The following is an 18,765-nucleotide window of genomic DNA, read 5'->3' on the forward strand; positions in this document are numbered from 1 at the left end:
TAGCTACCACCATTAGCATGTCTGTGGATTTAAAACTACCAAGAGAAATTTACTGCCATGTAAAAGTTGCTTGTCCTAACTTATCCCCTGTTCTAACATTTGAAAGAAGACTGCTCTATTCATATTCTCATAAAAAATCAGCTGGAATTGACCTTAAAGCCCACTGTCCTACAGAGATCACCAATGGAGAAAAAATGTGCAGCAGAGTTGATTATACTGTGTTAAGAGACATGCAAGCAAATGTGATTGAAATTTCTATAAAGAACATCATCGGAACTTGTTTAGAACAATTTTGCATATAAATAGGGCATAGATGGCCTGTGTTCAATTTGTTATCTAGTTGTCAAAAAATGATCAAGGATAGACGACAGACATAGCAATGTTCTGCTTCTAGCTTCCTTAATGCAAACCTAGATCTTATTATTCAGTACATGTGTATGTATATTCCCTAAGTAAAATTTACTTTTCATTAAGAAATAAAATAAAAAGAAATAAAAAAAACCATACAACTAATACAAGTATACATTTCATCATAAGACTCATATGAAATGATAAAAGAAAGGACACCAAATTAAGTGCTCTTCAAAATCAATAGCATTTACAACCCAGAGCAATCTGGCTTCTGCCCCTTTCTCATCTGCACCCCCAACATGTTCTCCTGAAACTATTTTTTCTAAGGTCACTGAAGAAATCCCGAGAGTTAAATCTAATGGATCCTTTTGAATCTTTATTTTATTGGTCTTCTCTGCTACTTTTGATGCTACCAAGTATTTTCTCTGAAAAGCTCTACTCCTTTGCCCTCCGATATCATACTCTCTTCTTTCTATACCTCCACTAGCAATCCTTTTATGCTCTTTCATGGGCTCCAGATTCCAAGCTAGTGCCATCAACTGTTGGCTCTCAAATTTGTGGAACAATACAATCATACAAATGTCTCTTAAAATAGACTGTTTCCCAGGCTCCAACCCCATAGATTCCGGTTTGACTGGTTCAAAGAGGAACTAGATGTGAGTGTTTCTGAGAAGTACCTCCAAGGTATTCTAGTATGAGGCCAAGACTAGAACCAGTGCCATAAATGTCTGTTTTCTCCAGGGCCCCTGTCTTTGGCACACGGTTCTACTCATTTTTCCCAGATCATCTTATCCACTCTCATGTTTATAACTATCACCTAAATGTTGATCTCTTCTCCAAGACTCTTGGTATTCATCTTCTGGTCATTATCAAGAAATAACCAAGCTAACTGACCACCATGCTGAGAACATGAAGTTGCTGGCATGAGGATTATGTGATTTGTCTCTTCCTTACCATCCACCTTCTTCCTCTCAGGAAAGTCATATACATACTATGACTCACTCTCCACTGACTCTCATTACTTGCAAACCAGCTAATTCTAAAGCTGACAAAATTTTTTGCCTTCCCCACACTGTCCCCCTCTGTTTCTACCCAATAAATTCAAGAAGAGAGCTCCCAAATCCATTTTCTCTATGAGCTACAAGTATTCTTTAACTTATGAGAGTAAAATTCTACATTGTGTGGCTATGAGTTACTTATCACACAGTGGATGAGAACATGCTTTGTTGATTGCAAACCACCAAGCATGCTAAGGTATTTTAGCTGTCACATAGTACATGCTCAATAAATGCAAGTCAATTAAGAGGGCAAGCCACATATTTGGAAGTAAAATTAGAAATATTAATTAGGATAGGAAACTCCATTCAAAATCCCCTAGCACCTAGTTTCCTATAAGAATCTCTAAAACAGACACAACTTATCTTTTCATTCTATTATAATTACCTTTCTTTCATTCAAACCTAAGCATTCAAGATACAAAAGAATTCTGCATTCTTTAATCCAAATTTCTTATCTTCAGCTTCAACATCCTTTGTGTATGTCTATGTGTGTGTGTGTATGTGTGTGTGTGTATGTGATCATGTTCTCATCTACTTAAAAAGCCCTGTTGGCCCTTTGCTGTAACAAACTTTTTATCATTGCCACTGTATCCTTTCATGGTGGAGAAATTATTATTAACTCGATTCTTTGTCTCACATGGAAGAATTTCCAAGGGGACAAGCAGTTAAAAAGATTAGAGTCAAAGACCTCTAGTCAGAGCGGCATGGAGGGGGGCTTCCAAGAGAGGAAAAAGCCCAAAGAACCTTGTGGCTCTGGGGTTTTTAAGTACAATTTCTAAGGACAAAAAAACTTGATAATCAGATTGGCATTCAGTTACCAAACTGGGACAAAACCCATCAAAAGACCTGATTTACAATTCTCCACCTTGTCTGGCCTGCTCAAGATAAAACAAAAAACCATCCAGAAGGGTGGGATAAGTAACTTGTTTTCACCGTAAGCTGTGAGCTCAGGAAGAACTCCCCTGCTACTCTCATGGTAAATTTGGAGATTCTGGAAGGAAGGAGGGCTACCTGTTTGTTGTTGCTAAAGATAATTTCTGGGGGAGGAAGCAAATATTTTATACCCCAAATTCTATTGGGACCACTCTGAATACCTATTAACCCATCTGACTCCTCATACTTCCATCACATGAATTTTCCATTTCCTTTATATGAATAACCCATTTTTTCTATTCTCCAAACCATGACTTAATCCTTCAAAACACAGCTCAAATGCCACTTTCATCATGAAAACTTTCTTAATTTTCCTTTTAGCTCTTCCTGTATACTTACTTCATGGCATATATTTTGTATATATTTCCCACAAGACTCTGAGTTCTTATGGTTAAGACCCATGCTTTATCCATCTTTGTACTCCAGGGTCCCAGTAAAATTGTCTGGCCCCTAATATTTGATCAACAAATATTATTTAGATGAAGGCCATGCTCTTATTTATTTGCCTGTATTAATTTTTAAAATAGATTTTAATTGTACATTACACTATAATGAATATATTATAGAAAACATGGAGTTTAGTGGGCTACTGTGATTCTAACATTTACCAAATAGAGACTCAAGAACCTCATGGGAAAGAATTCATCCTAAGGGAGAAAGAAGTAAACAGTATGGAACTAATGACCTAGTAATAATAAAACAAACCCAATGCAAACCTTCAGCTGACCTTGCTCATGAAGGAATGAGGATACTACATGGAGTCTGTCATGGGTTTGTCTTTGGATCCTGTCTGACAGGGCCAAATTCATAGCGGCCAGGAAGGCTATAATCTACAACTAGTTTTAAAATTTAAATTCTCTTAAAATATCTGTAAGATTCTTAGGCATAAGCAGTACTACTTGCTACACTGTTGGAGTGTCATCCTAAAAGCAGAGACAGGAATCCACCCTACTACCACCCCCACACACTTTGCCAATGACCGCTGTCAAGCTCCAGCATTTTGAAAGCATGAGAGGGGCCAGTGCTGAGGTGCAGTGGGTTGATGCCCTGGCCTGGGGCGCCGGCATCCCATATGCTCCACTTTCCATCCAGCTCTCTGCTGTGGCCTGGGAAAGCAGTAAAGGATGGCCAGAGTCCTTGGGCCCCTGCACCCGCATGCCAGACCCAGAGGAAGGTCCTGGCTCCTGGCTTCGGATGGGCGCAGCTCTGGCCATTGCAGCCAATTGGGGAGTGAACCATCAGGTGGAAGACCTCTCTCTCTCTCTCTCTCTCTCTCTCTCTCTTTCTCTGCCTCTCCTCTCTCTGTATAACTCTGACTTTCAAATAAAGGAATAAATTATTGAAAAAAAAAAAAAGAAAGTATGAGAGACCCAGCTACTACAATGAACCGCAGGTATGGAAATAAGTGTTGTCACAGGTTGGAGGTAAAGGAACAATAGTGAACTACTGTTTCTGTTTGTGAAATGGCCCCAGGGAATTTCCAGAAATGCATCAGCAATCACTTACAGCAGAAGTCTGAATGGATATGTGGACACAAGGACCAGCACGATTTGGGTTTTGTTAGCTATGCAAGGCACAAAGAGGCCTAGGGACATGGCTTCTGTTTCGATGTCAAATTATTTTTCTCTAATTTTGTTTTTTGTCATATATCTGTTCTCAACTGGTAAATTATACCTTCTCATTTATACTGTTACCTTGTTGATGCATAAAACTAGAATCACATATCATGTAATAATTCATCTCTTGAATTCCTCCTGTTTTTTTTTTTTTTTCAAATTTAGTTTTCTTGGTTGCCCTGTGTAGTTCTAAAGCCAAAAACATTTTTTCATGTTTCTTGGCTTCATAATGCCTCTCTTTAGAGTTCTTTTTTTTTAATGTCTAGCACTATATGTCAAAATATAGTCATAGGCAAAGTAGCTTAGTTACATGTCTACCTATTGTTGAGAAGCCCGTTTCTATTTGTGTTATGGGCAAGGACACAAGTCAGATTGATCAAGGGAAGAGAGCAAGCTCTAAGTACCTACAGCTATTTAGTAACATACCTGATGCGGACTTATGTATTTAAGGTGTGGTTTTCACTTCTTTGAAGTTGTTCTCTGTGCACTTCTTTTCCTTCCAAAGCTTACTTTTGATTTTATAATGACAAAGTGAGGAGTATTGATGGGCCATTCTTTACAAAGTTGATTGTAAATATAATTGGAACTCATTACCTCAAGTGGTAACAACAGGTTTTAACAGAGGCTCAAGAACAATTTAGCAACATTCATAGATGTTTGATCCATAGCAGGTTGCTAAGCTAAAACAAGATGTTCCTTTCATCCATTAACCTTCCAGAAAAGAGTAGTCCTTATTTTGGGAAAACAAGGGAGAGAGGTGAGGGGTTGGAGGTAAGTTCCTCTGACTCTTGTGCTATCTAGGCACACCATTCCTAACTTTATCACAGAACATGTAAGATGCTATTATAATTTGATCACATAGTTTCCATTTATGCTTTACCAATCAGAGCATGAGTCTTTTTTTTTTTTTTTTGGCAGGCAGAGTGAACAGTGAGAGAGAGAGACAGAAAGGTCTTCCTTTACCGTTGGTTCACCCTCTAATGGCTGCTGCGGCCAGCGCTCCGTGGCTGGCACACCACGCTGATCCCAAGCCAGGAGCCAGGTGCTTCTCCTGGTCTCCCATGCGGGTGCAGGGCCCAAGGACCTGGGCCATCCTGCACTGCACTCCCAGGCCACAGCAGAGAGCTGGCCTGGAAGAGGGGCAACCGGGACAGAATCCGGCGCCCTAACCGGGACTACAATGCAGGGTGCCGGTGCCACAGGCGGAGGATTAGCCTGTTGAGCCACGGTGCCGGCCAGAGCATGAGTCTTTGAGGCAAATATTCTGTTTGGTTTTGCCTAATCCAGTCCAGTACATGGCACTCAGTTGGCATGTAATATTAGACTGGTAAACTGTAGAGTGAATATTATATGTCTCTACAATCTCACTATCTACTCACTGCTCTTGCATTCTGGCTCTCAGTTCCATCACAGTATTAAAAGGATGCTCTTTAAAAGTCACGAAAAAGCAGTCCAAAAGGCAAATCACTGATCTTCTTTTGATTCCAACATAGCACATGTCATTATTGAAAGTGCCTACCTTGGCCGGCACTGTGGCTCAATAGGCTAATCCTCCGCCTAGTGGCGCCAGCACACCGGGTTCTAGTCCCGGTCGGGGTGCCGGATTCTGTCCCAGTTACTCCTCTTCCAGGTCAGCTCTCTGCTGTGGCCAGGGAGTGCAGTGGAGGATGGCCCAAGTGCTTGGGCCAGCACCCGCATGGGAGACCCGGAGAAGCACTTGGCTCCTGGCTTCGGATCAGCATGTCAGTGCGCCGGCCACAGCATGCCGGCCACAGTGGCCATTGGAGGGTGAACCAATGGTAAAGGAAGACCTTTCTCTCTGTCTCTCTCTCTCACTGTCCACTCTGCCCTGTCAAAAAAAAAAAAAAAAAGTGCCCACCATTTCCATCTTTTTTTTTTTTTTTTTTGACAGGCAGAGTTAGACAGTGAGAGAGAGAGAGAGACAGAGAGAAAGGTCTTCCTTTTCCGTTGGTTCACTCCCCAAATGGCTGCTACGGCCGACGCTGCGCCGATCTAAAGCCAGGAGCCAGGTGCTTCCTCCTGGTCTCCCATGCAGGTGCAGGGCCCAAACACTTGGGCCATCCTCCACTGCCTTCCCTGGGTCACAGCAGAGAGCTGGACTGGAAGAGGAGCAACAGGACAGATTCCAGCGCCCCAACCAGGACTAGAACCTGGGGTGCCGGCGCTGCAGGTGGAGGATTAGCCTAGTGAGCCACGGCGCTGGCCAGGTTCTGTTTTTGATTTTTTTTTCTCTTAATAATCCCTTTAACAATCTCTCTCTCTTTTTAAAGATTTTATTGATTTATTGAGAGGTAGAGTTCCAGAGAGAGAGAGAGGCAGAGAGAGAAAGGTCTTCCATCCACTGGTTCACTCCCCAAATGGCTGCAATGGTTGGAGCTGGGCTGATCTGAAGCCAGGAGCTTCTTCCTGGTCTCTTATGCAGGTGCAGGGGCCCAAATACTTGGGCCATCTTCTACTACTTTCCTAGGCCATAGCAGAGAGCTGGATTGGAAGAGGAGCAGCTGGGGCTAGAACTGGCGCCCATATGGCATGCCAGTGCCGCAGGTGGAGGCTTAGCCCACTACGTCACAGCGCCAGCCCCCTCCTCTAACAATGTTTTCCATTCCACACTTCCTTTCCAATCCAGAACACTCAAGAGCCCAACCACTTTGCCATGAAATTCACACTTGTATCTCCAAAAACCTTCTGGATATCTTGACCTCCAGGCTCTGCTACCACTTTCAGTTTAGCTTGTCTTGAACAGAATTTATTTTCTTCTACTCTTACCACTGTTTTTCCTGATTATACTAGTAAGCTTTTCATTACTTGGAGTAAAATACCTGAGAGGAGCGAATTTGAAAGGAAGAAGGTTTATTTTGGCTTAGAGTTTGCAAGTTCATAGTCTAAGACTGTGCAGCCCCATTAGTCTGACATCTGGGGGAGGCTGACAATGATGGAATATGTATGGAGGTACATTTACATAGTCAGCCAGGAAAGACACAGGAAGCTCACTCTTCCTCTACACTCTGTGTGGTCTCTCCTTATAATGTCATCATAATTTGAACATGGGGCTCTACATTAGCATCTAATTCAATCCAATCACTTCATAGAGGCTCCACCGTCAGACACCATAATTGGATCAAGCCTCCACCTTAATCTATTTTTTATTTTTATTTTTATTTTTTTTTTGACAGGCAGAGTGGACAGTGAGAGAGAGAGACAGAGAGAAAGGTCTTCCTTTACCATTGGTTCACCCTCTAATGGCCGCCGTGGCCAGCACGCTGCGGCCGGCGCACCGCGCTGATCCGATGGCAGGAGCCAGGTACTTATCCTGGTCTCCCATGGGGTGCAGGGCCCAAGCACTTGGGCCATCCTCCACTGCACTCCCTGGCCACAGCAGAGAGCTGGCCTGGAAGAGGGGCAACTGGGACAGAATCTAGCACCCCGACCAGGACTAGAACCCGGTGTGCTGGCGCAGCTTGGCGGAGGATTAGCCTAGTGAGCTGCAACGCCGGCCTCCACCTTAATCTAACAACCATTCCTCCAAGTACCATTAACTTAAGATTTGGATATTTAAACATCTGCATGAGTTTGGGGAGCCACATCCTGTTCAACCCACAACACTGGTCTTACTGGTTTAGTAACCTAATTATTCCTCCACGTCAATCAAACTCAAAATCCTAGGGTTATCTTTGACTCCTAGATACTTCCCTCCTCATAAATTATCTTCTTTGAGAATGTGCCAGTAGATTCCTGTTTCATTACTTACATGTGTGTTAGACATGTAAAAGTTTGATCATTATTTCTCCACAGCTTAAAAACTTTCAATAGATACCCAATGCCTAAGAATTACATGTTAACACCTTAGTGTCTCATTTAAGCAATCAAGGATGTCAACCTATTTTTGGAGAGTAATCTTTTTATACTTTATGTAGCCTATTTTCTTCCTTACTTCACTATTTTCCATTGCTGGAAAATGCTTTGCACTTTCTCAACTCTGTTTTTCTTAATAACATTTCATTTGACTAGAATGCCCACTCTTCTCACCTCCAACTCCCATGGCTAAAGTCCTTTCTCATCCTTCAAAGCCTTTTCTGCCATGATCATTTTTCTGATGTATCCAAAAAGGCATGCTCTCTCTCTCCTCTGAACTCAACAGAGTATGTTCTTTTCACCTCTTGTATGATACATATTATTTTCTGCCTCAATCTGTAGACTTTCTGTATTTCTGATCTTCCCTACAAGACATAAGGGTCTTATAATTAAGAAAATATTAATTATTTCTGCATCTTCTATTATGTCTAGCATGGTACCTTTCATAGAACAGATGTATAATACATTAATGAATATTTGTGGCACATTTTCTAATTGGTTGAGTTTTATATCAGCAGAGCTTATGATCTGGATTAACATTGCAGTCAGTACATATACTGATATAACCAAAGTAGATATGTATTAACTGTGTACATTCTGACAATATAACTTATTAACATTTTTATTTTCTAATGAAGAGCACGGACTATCACCTCATTTTGCTTAAATATGGAATTTAAAATGCTGCAGTAAGAAACATCTGGTAGAGCTCTGTATTTTACCTATAGTAATTTCCATCTGTAAGCGAGGATAATGGAGATGGTAAGCAAAGCAGTACATCTTTGCTGTTTGTAGTTAACTCTGATTTCAGATTGTTTGGGCTTATTTCTCTTATTCAACTTTACTTGGGGAATATGGCCTTCTTTGCAGTTTGGCTTTTCTGCTTTTCTGCCAACACGCTGAAGCAGAGATTACTGGAAAGGAACAAGGATACCAGTACTGATCAGGGAAAGCATAGCAATACCAAGGCAATGGGATCCTGGAATGGAACTCAGTCAGGTGCCTAAGAAAGTGAAGGCAACAGAGGACCAGCAGGCAAAGATGAGCTAGCAAGAAAGGCTGAGACGGGGAAGAGACCTATAAAAGTCTCCAGTTCAGCTGCTTCTAGAAAGAGGTTAGCAGACAGGTGAGTTTTTGGCAGACTTGTAAACTTGGTGCCTTCTGGCTCCTCTTCTCTGCTTTCAGGTCTTCTGCTGATGTCCACAGTGTTTTACTGACCATTGCTATATCCTTTTAGTTTCATTTAACCTCTGGAAATTTGCTTTGGCTTCTGTCACTTGAAATGACTGCCATAACTATTTCAAACTGTGTGTGTTCACAGAGGCACGCCGGGCACAAAACAAAGGAGATCCTGATGCAGCCTACTTGGAATTAGCACTAAACAATTATGCAGTTTGTGAATACCTTCTTGGTACCTCACAGTTGACAACACTATATTCCCTTGAGAACCAAACTCACAGAAACCGCATGGAATGATCTCTCTCTAAATCATCTCACTCTCATGAGGTGTGAGACTTATCAGACACAGGCCTTAGCAAATTTGTATTTTTAAAATAAACAGCCAAGAAAGATTAAGGTAGTTCTTTTATGGCATAGAATAATATACTTTTACTTATCATCTGCTTAACAGAGAACTGAATTGACACAAAAATTATTTCAGCTTGCCTTTTAGTGACTATTAGTGCTCTGATAGGACAAGAAAGAGCAGTGAAGGTTTTCATTTTCCTTAAGAGGTGGAAGGGGCCTCTGAGAGCAAGGTAGAACACTCTCGTTTTAAAGACAAGATGGGTGGAATGGCTGCCCCATAGTTATAGGTCAGCAGTGCTTCTAACATTCAACCATGCAGTCTTCCCTTAAAGTAATATGAACATACAAACACAGATTTTCATTACTTTCCTCCAGTCTTCACTCTTTCTGTATGTCATCTTCAATGTCTTCATACATATAAAGCAGTTTCATATTCCAACCAAAACGCTACCCTTCCTGTAATCAAATCTCACCTTCAGGTTCATCTCCCCAGGACTGTCCATTAATAGCCAAGGCTTAACATTTATCCATTACCCATCAGGATTCACCCAAAAACAAAAAAGATAAATATAACTTTCATTGTCTTCTGCCGTAAATTTCATTGTTGTCAAAAGCTTCCCCAGACAACTCCATATGGGGCCTCATTTCTCTCACTGGTTTATTGGAGTGCAATGATTTGGAGAGCTACCAATTTCTATTTTAATGACATAGAATAACTTCCAGTCCAGGTACAGATTATTTTTTGAATTGTAGGATATTCACGGCAAACCTTATTATTCTAAAGTAAACACTTTTAGTACTTTTAGTTATTCTAAATTAAGTTCACATATTAACTACTGCTTCTCCTTAAAAAAAAAAAAGAAGTATTTATTCGAGGGGCCATGTTTGTGGCACAGTGGGTTAAGCTGTGGCCTGTGACGCTGGCATCCCATATGAGCGTTGGTTTGAATACCGGTTGCTCCGTTTGCTTTCCAGCTCCCCACTTATGTGCTTGGGAAAGCAGCAGCAGATGGCCCACGTACTTGGGCCGCTGATATCCATGTGGGAGATCTGGGATGTAGCTCCTGGTCCCTGGCTCCTGATTTCAGCCTCACATAGCACCAGCTGTTGTGGCCATTTGGGGAGTGCACCAGTGGATGGAAGACTTCTGTCTCTCCCCCTCTCTCTATAACTCTGGCTTCCAAATAAATAAATAAATAAATATCTAAAAAAATACTTATTTGAGAGTCAGAGAGAGATTGAGGACTCCCATTCACTTGCTCAATGCCCCAGTGTCTGCAATGGCATGGGTGCCAAAGCCAGGAGCCAGGAACTCAATCTTGATCTTCCATGAGTGGCAGGAGTTCAACCACTTGAGCTACCACTGCTGCCTCCTAGGGTATGTATTAGCAGATAGCTGGAGTCAGGAGCCATGCTGGGTATCCAACCCAGTTGTTTCAGTGTGGGAAATGGGCATCTTAACCAACATGGTCTTAACATTTAGGCCAAATGTCTACTCCAAATTATTCTTTTCTCACTTACTTCTCCACATAGCTTTAATCCCATGAAGATGACTTTTTAAATCAACTACCCTAATATCTTTTTCTATTAAAAGAAAGATATGAATTAAAAATGTAAAACCTTACTTAGAGGAGGTGGATAGTTAAGTACACTTGGATTTTCCTGTGAGAAGCCATAGGGAATGAACAGAGAAGGTAGAGAACTTTCTAGTTCCATTTGAGTGAGAGAAGTTATTTTTGATTCTTAGATGTTTTACTTTTTTCTTCCCCAAGATCAAATTTTATAGTGTAGTTTTATCTACTACTAATCAAATATACATACAAAGACAGCTTCCAATACTTGGGAATTTTGAAGAATTCTGAATTAACTGTGTCTTTCCTCCCTTTATTAACACAAATAATATAGAAGAGACTGTACTGTGAAACCAAAATGGCCTCTAGAAACAAGCATTATCTCAGTTTCCTTACCTATGAATAGCTAATGTGATATCCTTAGGGCCAATTACTTTTAATGATTTAATTACATTTATGGTTTTAGACCACCTTCCACCAGACCACATGCTCATAAAATAACAATTAAAAATATTTAATATTAAACACAGTTGGAGCACTTGTTTCCCAGTGTTTTTTTTTTTTCAGTCTATGGTAATTTGAAGATATAGTTACCAAGCTGAAATTTGCAATCATGGAGATGTAGATTCCTGCTGATTTTCACACATAAATTGGGATCAACTGTTGAAAAAAGTCTTCATGCAGAAGTTGTGTGTGTGTGTGTGTTAGAGGGTACTCAGTTCTTCACATTCAGATGTGAACTGGAATCGGTATTACCTGGATTTCTTGGAATCCGCTTTCTCCGGTCTCGGAATGCTGCACCTGATTGTAGAGCTTCTAGAAGATTATCCATCACGCCAGTCTCATCACCCTCTGGAGGAAGGAAGAAATCGGAATTAATCTTGGAGCAATTAAAGTTAAACTACAGGAAAATAAAGGGAAAAACTCCTGTCAGATTTACATAATACCCTTAAATTAAAGACATATATCTGTTTTAACATAATGGATCCTGTCAGTTTCTGGCACCACAGACTACTTTGCTTATTACGCACCATTAAGCAAAATTCATGCCAATCCCACTGTTCTTTCAACTTAAAGACCTTGTCTTTTGTATTATTGATGACACGCTCAGTATGCAAATAAACAGTGGCTGATCAGCTACTGCTGCCTTCCTGTTAAGATTCTTATAAGATATTCCTAAGCAAGAAACCACTGACCCGGCTTAATGCAATCAATGTGCAGGGCGTGATTTGATGAAGCGGAGTTACACAAGGTTAAATACTGATTTTATTAATACCTTCAGCATTCAACCATCATCTGCGATTATCTCAAAAGACACTATTTGCAAAACACATTTGCATTCAATTCCTACCTAATCCATATCCTTTACTCATTTTGAAATGCTGACATTGTACAAAGAAAAGGTGACCACATCATCTGAAAGGCCACATTTTACATTTGAGAGACATCAGCCAGAGTCTCATTGCCTTTTTAGAATGCTGTTGTGTGTCTAAACTTTTCCTACGGGGAAAGAACTGCTCAGAAGTCATGAGTGAGGTACTCCAAAGATGTTCATGGAAATTCCTAACCGAAACAGCTTTAAAAAGTTTCACCCTACTCTTCTCTTTGACAACTCCAGCCATCAAATACACTTTTAAAATTTGTTAGAGCCTTTGTCTCAAGGTGTCAATTGTCAGAAACTCTCTACTACACTGTGGATAATGTACAGTGAGCTGAGCCTTCCAACCGGCTCAGCTGATGAAAAGGACCCTAACCCTAGGTGGCTGTTTTGAGTGGTAGCTAACCATGTGAGTGAGTCTGGGGTAAAGGATACTTACAGGCAGGATGGTTAAGGGAAGAAGGCATAAGAGAGAAGACATTGTTTCTGATGCTATTCCAAGGTTAAATTTAAATCTTTGTTTAAAGAATGAACTACAGGGTTTCAAGATCACAGAAAAAATATTCTCTTATGAGACAAGAAAAAGCTAAACTGTTTTTTGATTATGCTCTTCTTTTGACTTGAGACTTCTTCAATGTTCCAATAGTTCATTCTTTTAAAATAAACTCTAGGACAGGATATTGAATGAAAACGAAGAAGAGAAACACCAGTCCAATATTTAGTGAAGACAGGAAAAGCAAAACAAAAAGTAGAGCCCCAGTGGCTAAATAGAGAAATTGTACACTTTTTATATTTATTAAGGTCACAGAAACATCTGAACCATCACCTGCTCTTTTCAATAGAAAGAAAAGCTAGATGTTTCTGGAAGAATTAAATTTCATGCACTAGACACTTCACATTTGTTATATCTTTAGTCCTCACAACCACACATGGAGATGGGTACTATCTCTCTCCTTTTCAGCTGGAAATACTAAAACTTAGACATCATACAGCTGGCACGTGGAGGTGTCAATATGACACCAAGACCAGCCCTCTTTGCAGGGCAGCTTGCAGAAGTTGAAATGGACTAGGCACACAGAGGTCAGTAGATTTCTAAGACTTACTTTTGCAAACCTCAGATCAGATTAGCTATATTTTATGTACTCAATACCCACACACGGTTCATGGCTTTTGTACTGGGGAGCACAGCTATGACCTCATCACCTTTATACTTTAGAAAGACTTTTCAGTCAGTATTGTGAAGGATGATTCAGAGCATGGCAAGAAAGAAAGTGGGCAAGTTTTTAGGGGCATAGATTAATAATCTAAGTAACTGTTAAAGGCCTGAGATAATGAGAAATCAGAGTGAATGGAGAGGATGGATATTTTGAATACAGTCCATAGGGCTTGGAGGGGGTGAAGGAGCGCTGGCAGTATATAAGGAGGAGGGAAGTCACCTAAATGGTCAGGGATAAACAGGATTGAGAAAACGTGATGATGTATTTGAGATGCCTCATGAATATCTAAGTAGGGATAGTTAGCAAGCAATTGGAAACGCGGGTCTGGAACCTGGGAGTGGAATCTGGACTAGAACTGAAGACTGAAGTGTCTTTGGAAGATGGGTGTGATTACTTTGAGATAGTGTATCAGAAGAGGACGAGTGGGCAGCTATGAGCAATGGTTCAAGTCCTGGCGAGCTGCTCCACTTCTGATCCAGCTCCGTGCTAATGTGCCTGGAAAAGCAGCAGAAGATGGCCCAAGTGCTTGGGCCCCTACACCCATGTGGGAGACCTGGAAGAAGCTCCTGGCTCTTGGCTTTGGCCTGGCCAAGTCTTGGCCATTGTGGCCATTTGGGAAGTGAACCAGTGGATGGAAGATCTCTCTCTTTCTTTGTCTCTCTCTCTCTGTAACTCACATACTCATTACATTGTTATTTACTGTAATTACCATGATGTACAACACATTTCTCTCTCTCTCTCTCTCTAATAGATTTATTTATTTTAGAGACAGAGTTACAGAGATGCAGAAACAGAGAGAGAAGTCTTCTATCTGCTGGTTCACTTCCGAAATTGCTGCCACGGCCAAAACTGAGCCCACCCGAAGCCAGGAGCTTCTTCCGGGTCTCTGATGTGGATGCAGGGGCTGAAGGACTTGGATCATTTTCCACTGCTTTCCCAGGCCATAGCAGAGAGCTGGATCGGAAGCGGAGCAGCTTGGACTGGTACTGGTGCCCACCTGCTGCGCCACAGCCCTGGTGCCACAACACATCTCTTGAACCTAGTCTTCTTAGCTGAAAGTTTGTATCCTTTCACCAGTATCTCTACTCCTCCACGCCTGGAGCACAGGCAGTCAGGAAAAGTGGAATTGCAAAGAAGACAGGGAAGGAGTTTTTAGTGATATATAAGTACAAACAGGAGAGAACTGAAGCACAAGTGAATTTCATGTATCCTTATAAAATGGTGATTATAAAGACTGTAGAAAATGAGTAAATATAAATAAGTGCAAAGAACAGAATATAAAATAGTATGCATTTATGGTTTACATAAATAATATGCAAACATGAAAAAATGTGTAAAAATGACATTATTGATATAACGTCATCACAATTTTTAAATAGTATTATATTGTGACTGGACTAAAAAGATGGGAAAAATATGACAGTAGAGGAATTAAAAATAAATATCTTTGTGTAATCTAATGGTTGCACCTGATAACACTTATCAAAGTACTATTATTCTAGATCAGTGATATTCAACCTTTTTTCATTATCATTCCCCCATACTCCCTAAGTCTTTATAGACATCTTTGTTTCCTAAACATTTAATGTTATATATACATTTTATATCTGTTTGAGTATGATGATGGCTCTTTGGAGGGCTACAGACCACTGTAATATCTAAGACATATTTCTCTACCCACCTTCCCAAGAGCCAATTTTCACCTTCTTGGGTGAATATTCTCAGCCTCTGATGAGAATGCATGTGGTAGATGGCTCTGCTTAAAAAATCAAAAAGTCTTTGTAAACATTCCACATGTGTGCGTTAAAGGAAAGACATTTGGGATGCAGTTCCCATTATTTTTTTCATTTGTTCCATGATAACTTTCTAAGAAGCTGAGTGATTTTCATAAAATGTCTAACCCTACTGAATCAGGGTTTTAGGAATGTAATCATATGATAGACTTGTTTCAGCTATTCTTCCTGAAACCATGGAAGCCAACACGATCATTTGAAAGGAGCTATTCTTCACTTTGAACCAATTTCAGTGAAAGTTGATACGTGACTCAATTGTGTAAGGTTGACATTTCATTTAAATTTCCAAGTTTATAGATCCATCAATTTGTACTTAGATGTGGCTAGCAGGAGTGAACAGCTTTTCCTCTTGTCTATGAGTTCTGATTTAAGAAAAAAATCTCAAAATTCTAAGCATTTATTTAACTGAAAAGGAAAATAACGTTATTGAACATAAATTAAAAAAATTCATTTCTTACAATTCCAAATAACTATTTTACTACGTGAAAGAATATCAAGGGGAAATCTGGTAATTATTTTTAGTAATTAAATGATAAATATGTGCATGTCTAAAAGCTAAAAAGTCAGAAGCAAATTTCTAATCTTTCATCTTGAAATGCGCCATGATTAGTTCTAGGGAGTTAGGCAGACTGCGTGCAGTTTGTGGCCTCTGTGAGCTCTTGTCATTAGATAAAATTAAAGACATGCATTGTGCTTTTTTTTCACATTTACCATAGTATTTGTCATTGACTAGCTGCTGAATGCCTGGTGATCCTAATCTTTAGCATCAACAATCTGTGTGGTATTGACTTAATTTCTCCCAAAGTTTAGAGATGCCACAAATTAAAAGTACAATGAGAAAAATTAATGATCTCTGCTATAACTTTGTGCAAGTCTATTCCCGAGTAGTAAGCATATACTTATTCAGAGCCCATTCTTTCTCGATTACTGACATTTCTACACATTTTGTGAACACAGGCACTGACATCTTTGTTTCATAATACCTCTTCAGGGATGTTTTCACAATGAACAGCTTTGGAAGGCATACTGTCTCCCTCTAGTACAGAGGGAAGGTTCGCTGCTTTGAAGATGAATTATACCTTCTTCAAGACAAATGTCAGATAGAGTTGCTTTTAGTTCATCATAAAAGATTTGGGTTCTTTAAGTATGGGGTTCCTTGGCAGTGATACAAACCACCTGGGCCTGCCTTTGTAACACCCAATGGGAGCAGGAGGGCAAGAGAATAATGTGAAAACTCATACTTGCTATACCATGAGTAACACAGTTCTGTGTCTCAGATCCAGTAGGCTCATGTATTTTATCAATATCCATGAGACTGGCAGACTAACTTGCTAGTGTGGAAGTGGGGTAAAATCTCTGACCCTTTATAGTTTTTGAAATTTACTCTGTGATTTCTCCTTTGTTTTTAATGAAACATTATTACTTAGAATAATACTTTGTCCTCTAGGAACTTAAGCACCTATTGTCTTGGACTCTCCCATTATCTAAGACCCTACTCCGATTCATTACACCGTGAAAACTACAAAACTAAAGTCAATGTTATAAAAGTGATTTCTTAAAATCCTAACAACCTGGCATAATGGCTTTAATTCATTGTTATAGCCTCCTTGAATTCTCAACTGCATAATTAAAGCTTCCTACAAAAGTTAAACTACTCAAAGTTGAAAAAGTTGCTATCAACCAGTCAATGTTGTGACCCGAAAAGATCAAAAGCCTGGGTACACAATTCTTGTAGAGGTTAAGCCACTAGTTGAGATGCCAGTATCCCATATCAGAGTGCCTGAGTTTACATCTCAGCTCTGCTCACAATTCCAGCTTCCAGCTGGTGCACACTCTGGGATGTAGTAGGTGATGGCTCAAGTGGTTGAATACTATTGAGGTGAAGATTTGGAGAAAGTTCCTGACTACTGGCTTTGGTTTGGCCTAGCTCTAGCCATTGTGAGCATAGGGCAAAATGAGCCAGTGGATGGGAGATTTCTCTCTTTCTCTTTGCAAAAAGAAGCAAAAGGCTTCCTACTGAGGGTATGGCATTTTTATGTGAGATAATATTTGCACATAATTAATAATTTGTTAAAAGATTGATATATGTATTTGAAAGGCAGAGTGACAGAAAGATGGGGGAAGAAAGAGACAGAGATTGAGATCGAGATTGAGATCTGCTAATCTTCTAAAAGGCCAGCCTGAATTCAGAAGCCAGGAACTCTATCCAGGTCTCCCACATAGGTAGCAGGAACCCAAGCACCTGGGCTATCACCTGTTGCCTCCCAGGTGCACTAGCAGAGAGCTGGATCAGAAGCAGAGGCAGGAATCAGTCCCAGGCAGTCCAATATGGGATGCAGTCATCCCAGAGATTCAACTTGCTGCACTATAATGCCCATCCTATCTGAAGTAATTTTCTGAAATAAAATGATGCTCTCTGTCGGCTCTAAGAGTTGGGGAAGAGTTCATAGAAGGAATAGGGCCTAAATTAAGCTTGTGAAATTACTATATTTCTAAAGCATATTAGGTATTACAATTCTATTTAAATGACACAAGAACAGAATAACAACAGAGAAAAACAGGTGATAATGACTGGCTAAAAGATATTAAAATCTAGATTTCTTAGCTCCTAGTACATACAAATGTGTGTACATACTCTTTCTCTATGTGTGTGTGCAAGTGTGTATAAATTTATAAATATTAAAATGCACAGATGTTAAGTGTACAGCTTGAAGAGTTTTGACAAATGTATACACCCATGTAATCACCACTACAATCAAGGTACTGAATATTTCTGTCACATCAGAAAGTTCTCTCTTGTTCCCTACCATTCAGAGGCAACCTCTGGCTGTTTTCCATCATCATGTATTAGTTTTGCCTGTTATTATAATTTTTTAAAGATTTATTTATTTGAAATGCAGAGTTACAGAGAGGCAGAGGCACACAGAGAGAGAGAGGTCTTCCATCTGTTGGTTCACTCCCCAGATGGTTGCAATGGCTGGAGGTGGGCTGATCCGAAGCCAGGAGCCAGGAGCTTCCTCTGGGTCTCCCATATGTGTGCAGGGGCCCAAGGACCAGGGCCATCCTCCACTGCTTTCCCAGGCCACAGGCCACAGCAGAGAGCTGATCAGAAATGGAGCAGCCGGGAAATGAACCGGTGCCCATATGGGATGCCAGCACTGAAGGCAGCAGCTTTACCCACTACACCACAGTGCTGGCCCCCTGTTCTTGCAATTTTAAGGAAGTAAAAGAATCGAGGTCGTTCTGAATAGCTGCCAGAAATAAAATATGCATGGTACACATGATAAACCATGAGGAGAGAAATAGAGTTGAAAGATCCAGGAGTTACAGTTGGATAGATCAGAAGAAAATTCTAAAAGGATTTGGATGTCAAAGTAAGAAACTTGAAGATACTATAAGGGGTTCTAAAAAGTTGCTGGTAGATCTTTGGCATGACAGTAATGTGATG

The 18,765-nt window shown here is 40.3% G+C and overlaps 1 protein-coding gene across 1 annotated transcript in view; it reads right to left on the minus strand.

Moving 5' to 3' along the window:
- The window catches only part of DIAPH2 (diaphanous related formin 2), a 947,972-nt gene that overhangs the window by 156,367 nt on the left and 772,840 nt on the right, over positions 1-18,765 (minus strand). The window contains exon 27 of the mRNA XM_051827761.3: positions 11,686-11,781. Within this exon, the coding sequence (XP_051683721.1) occupies positions 11,686-11,781 (96 nt within the window). The remainder of the gene's footprint in view (positions 1-11,685; positions 11,782-18,765) is intronic.

Source organism: Oryctolagus cuniculus, chromosome X (genome assembly GCF_051225735.1).
Source record: "Oryctolagus cuniculus isolate XC-2025 breed Fujian yellow rabbit chromosome X, ASM5122573v1, whole genome shotgun sequence".
NCBI classification, from domain to species: domain Eukaryota; kingdom Metazoa; phylum Chordata; class Mammalia; order Lagomorpha; family Leporidae; genus Oryctolagus; species Oryctolagus cuniculus.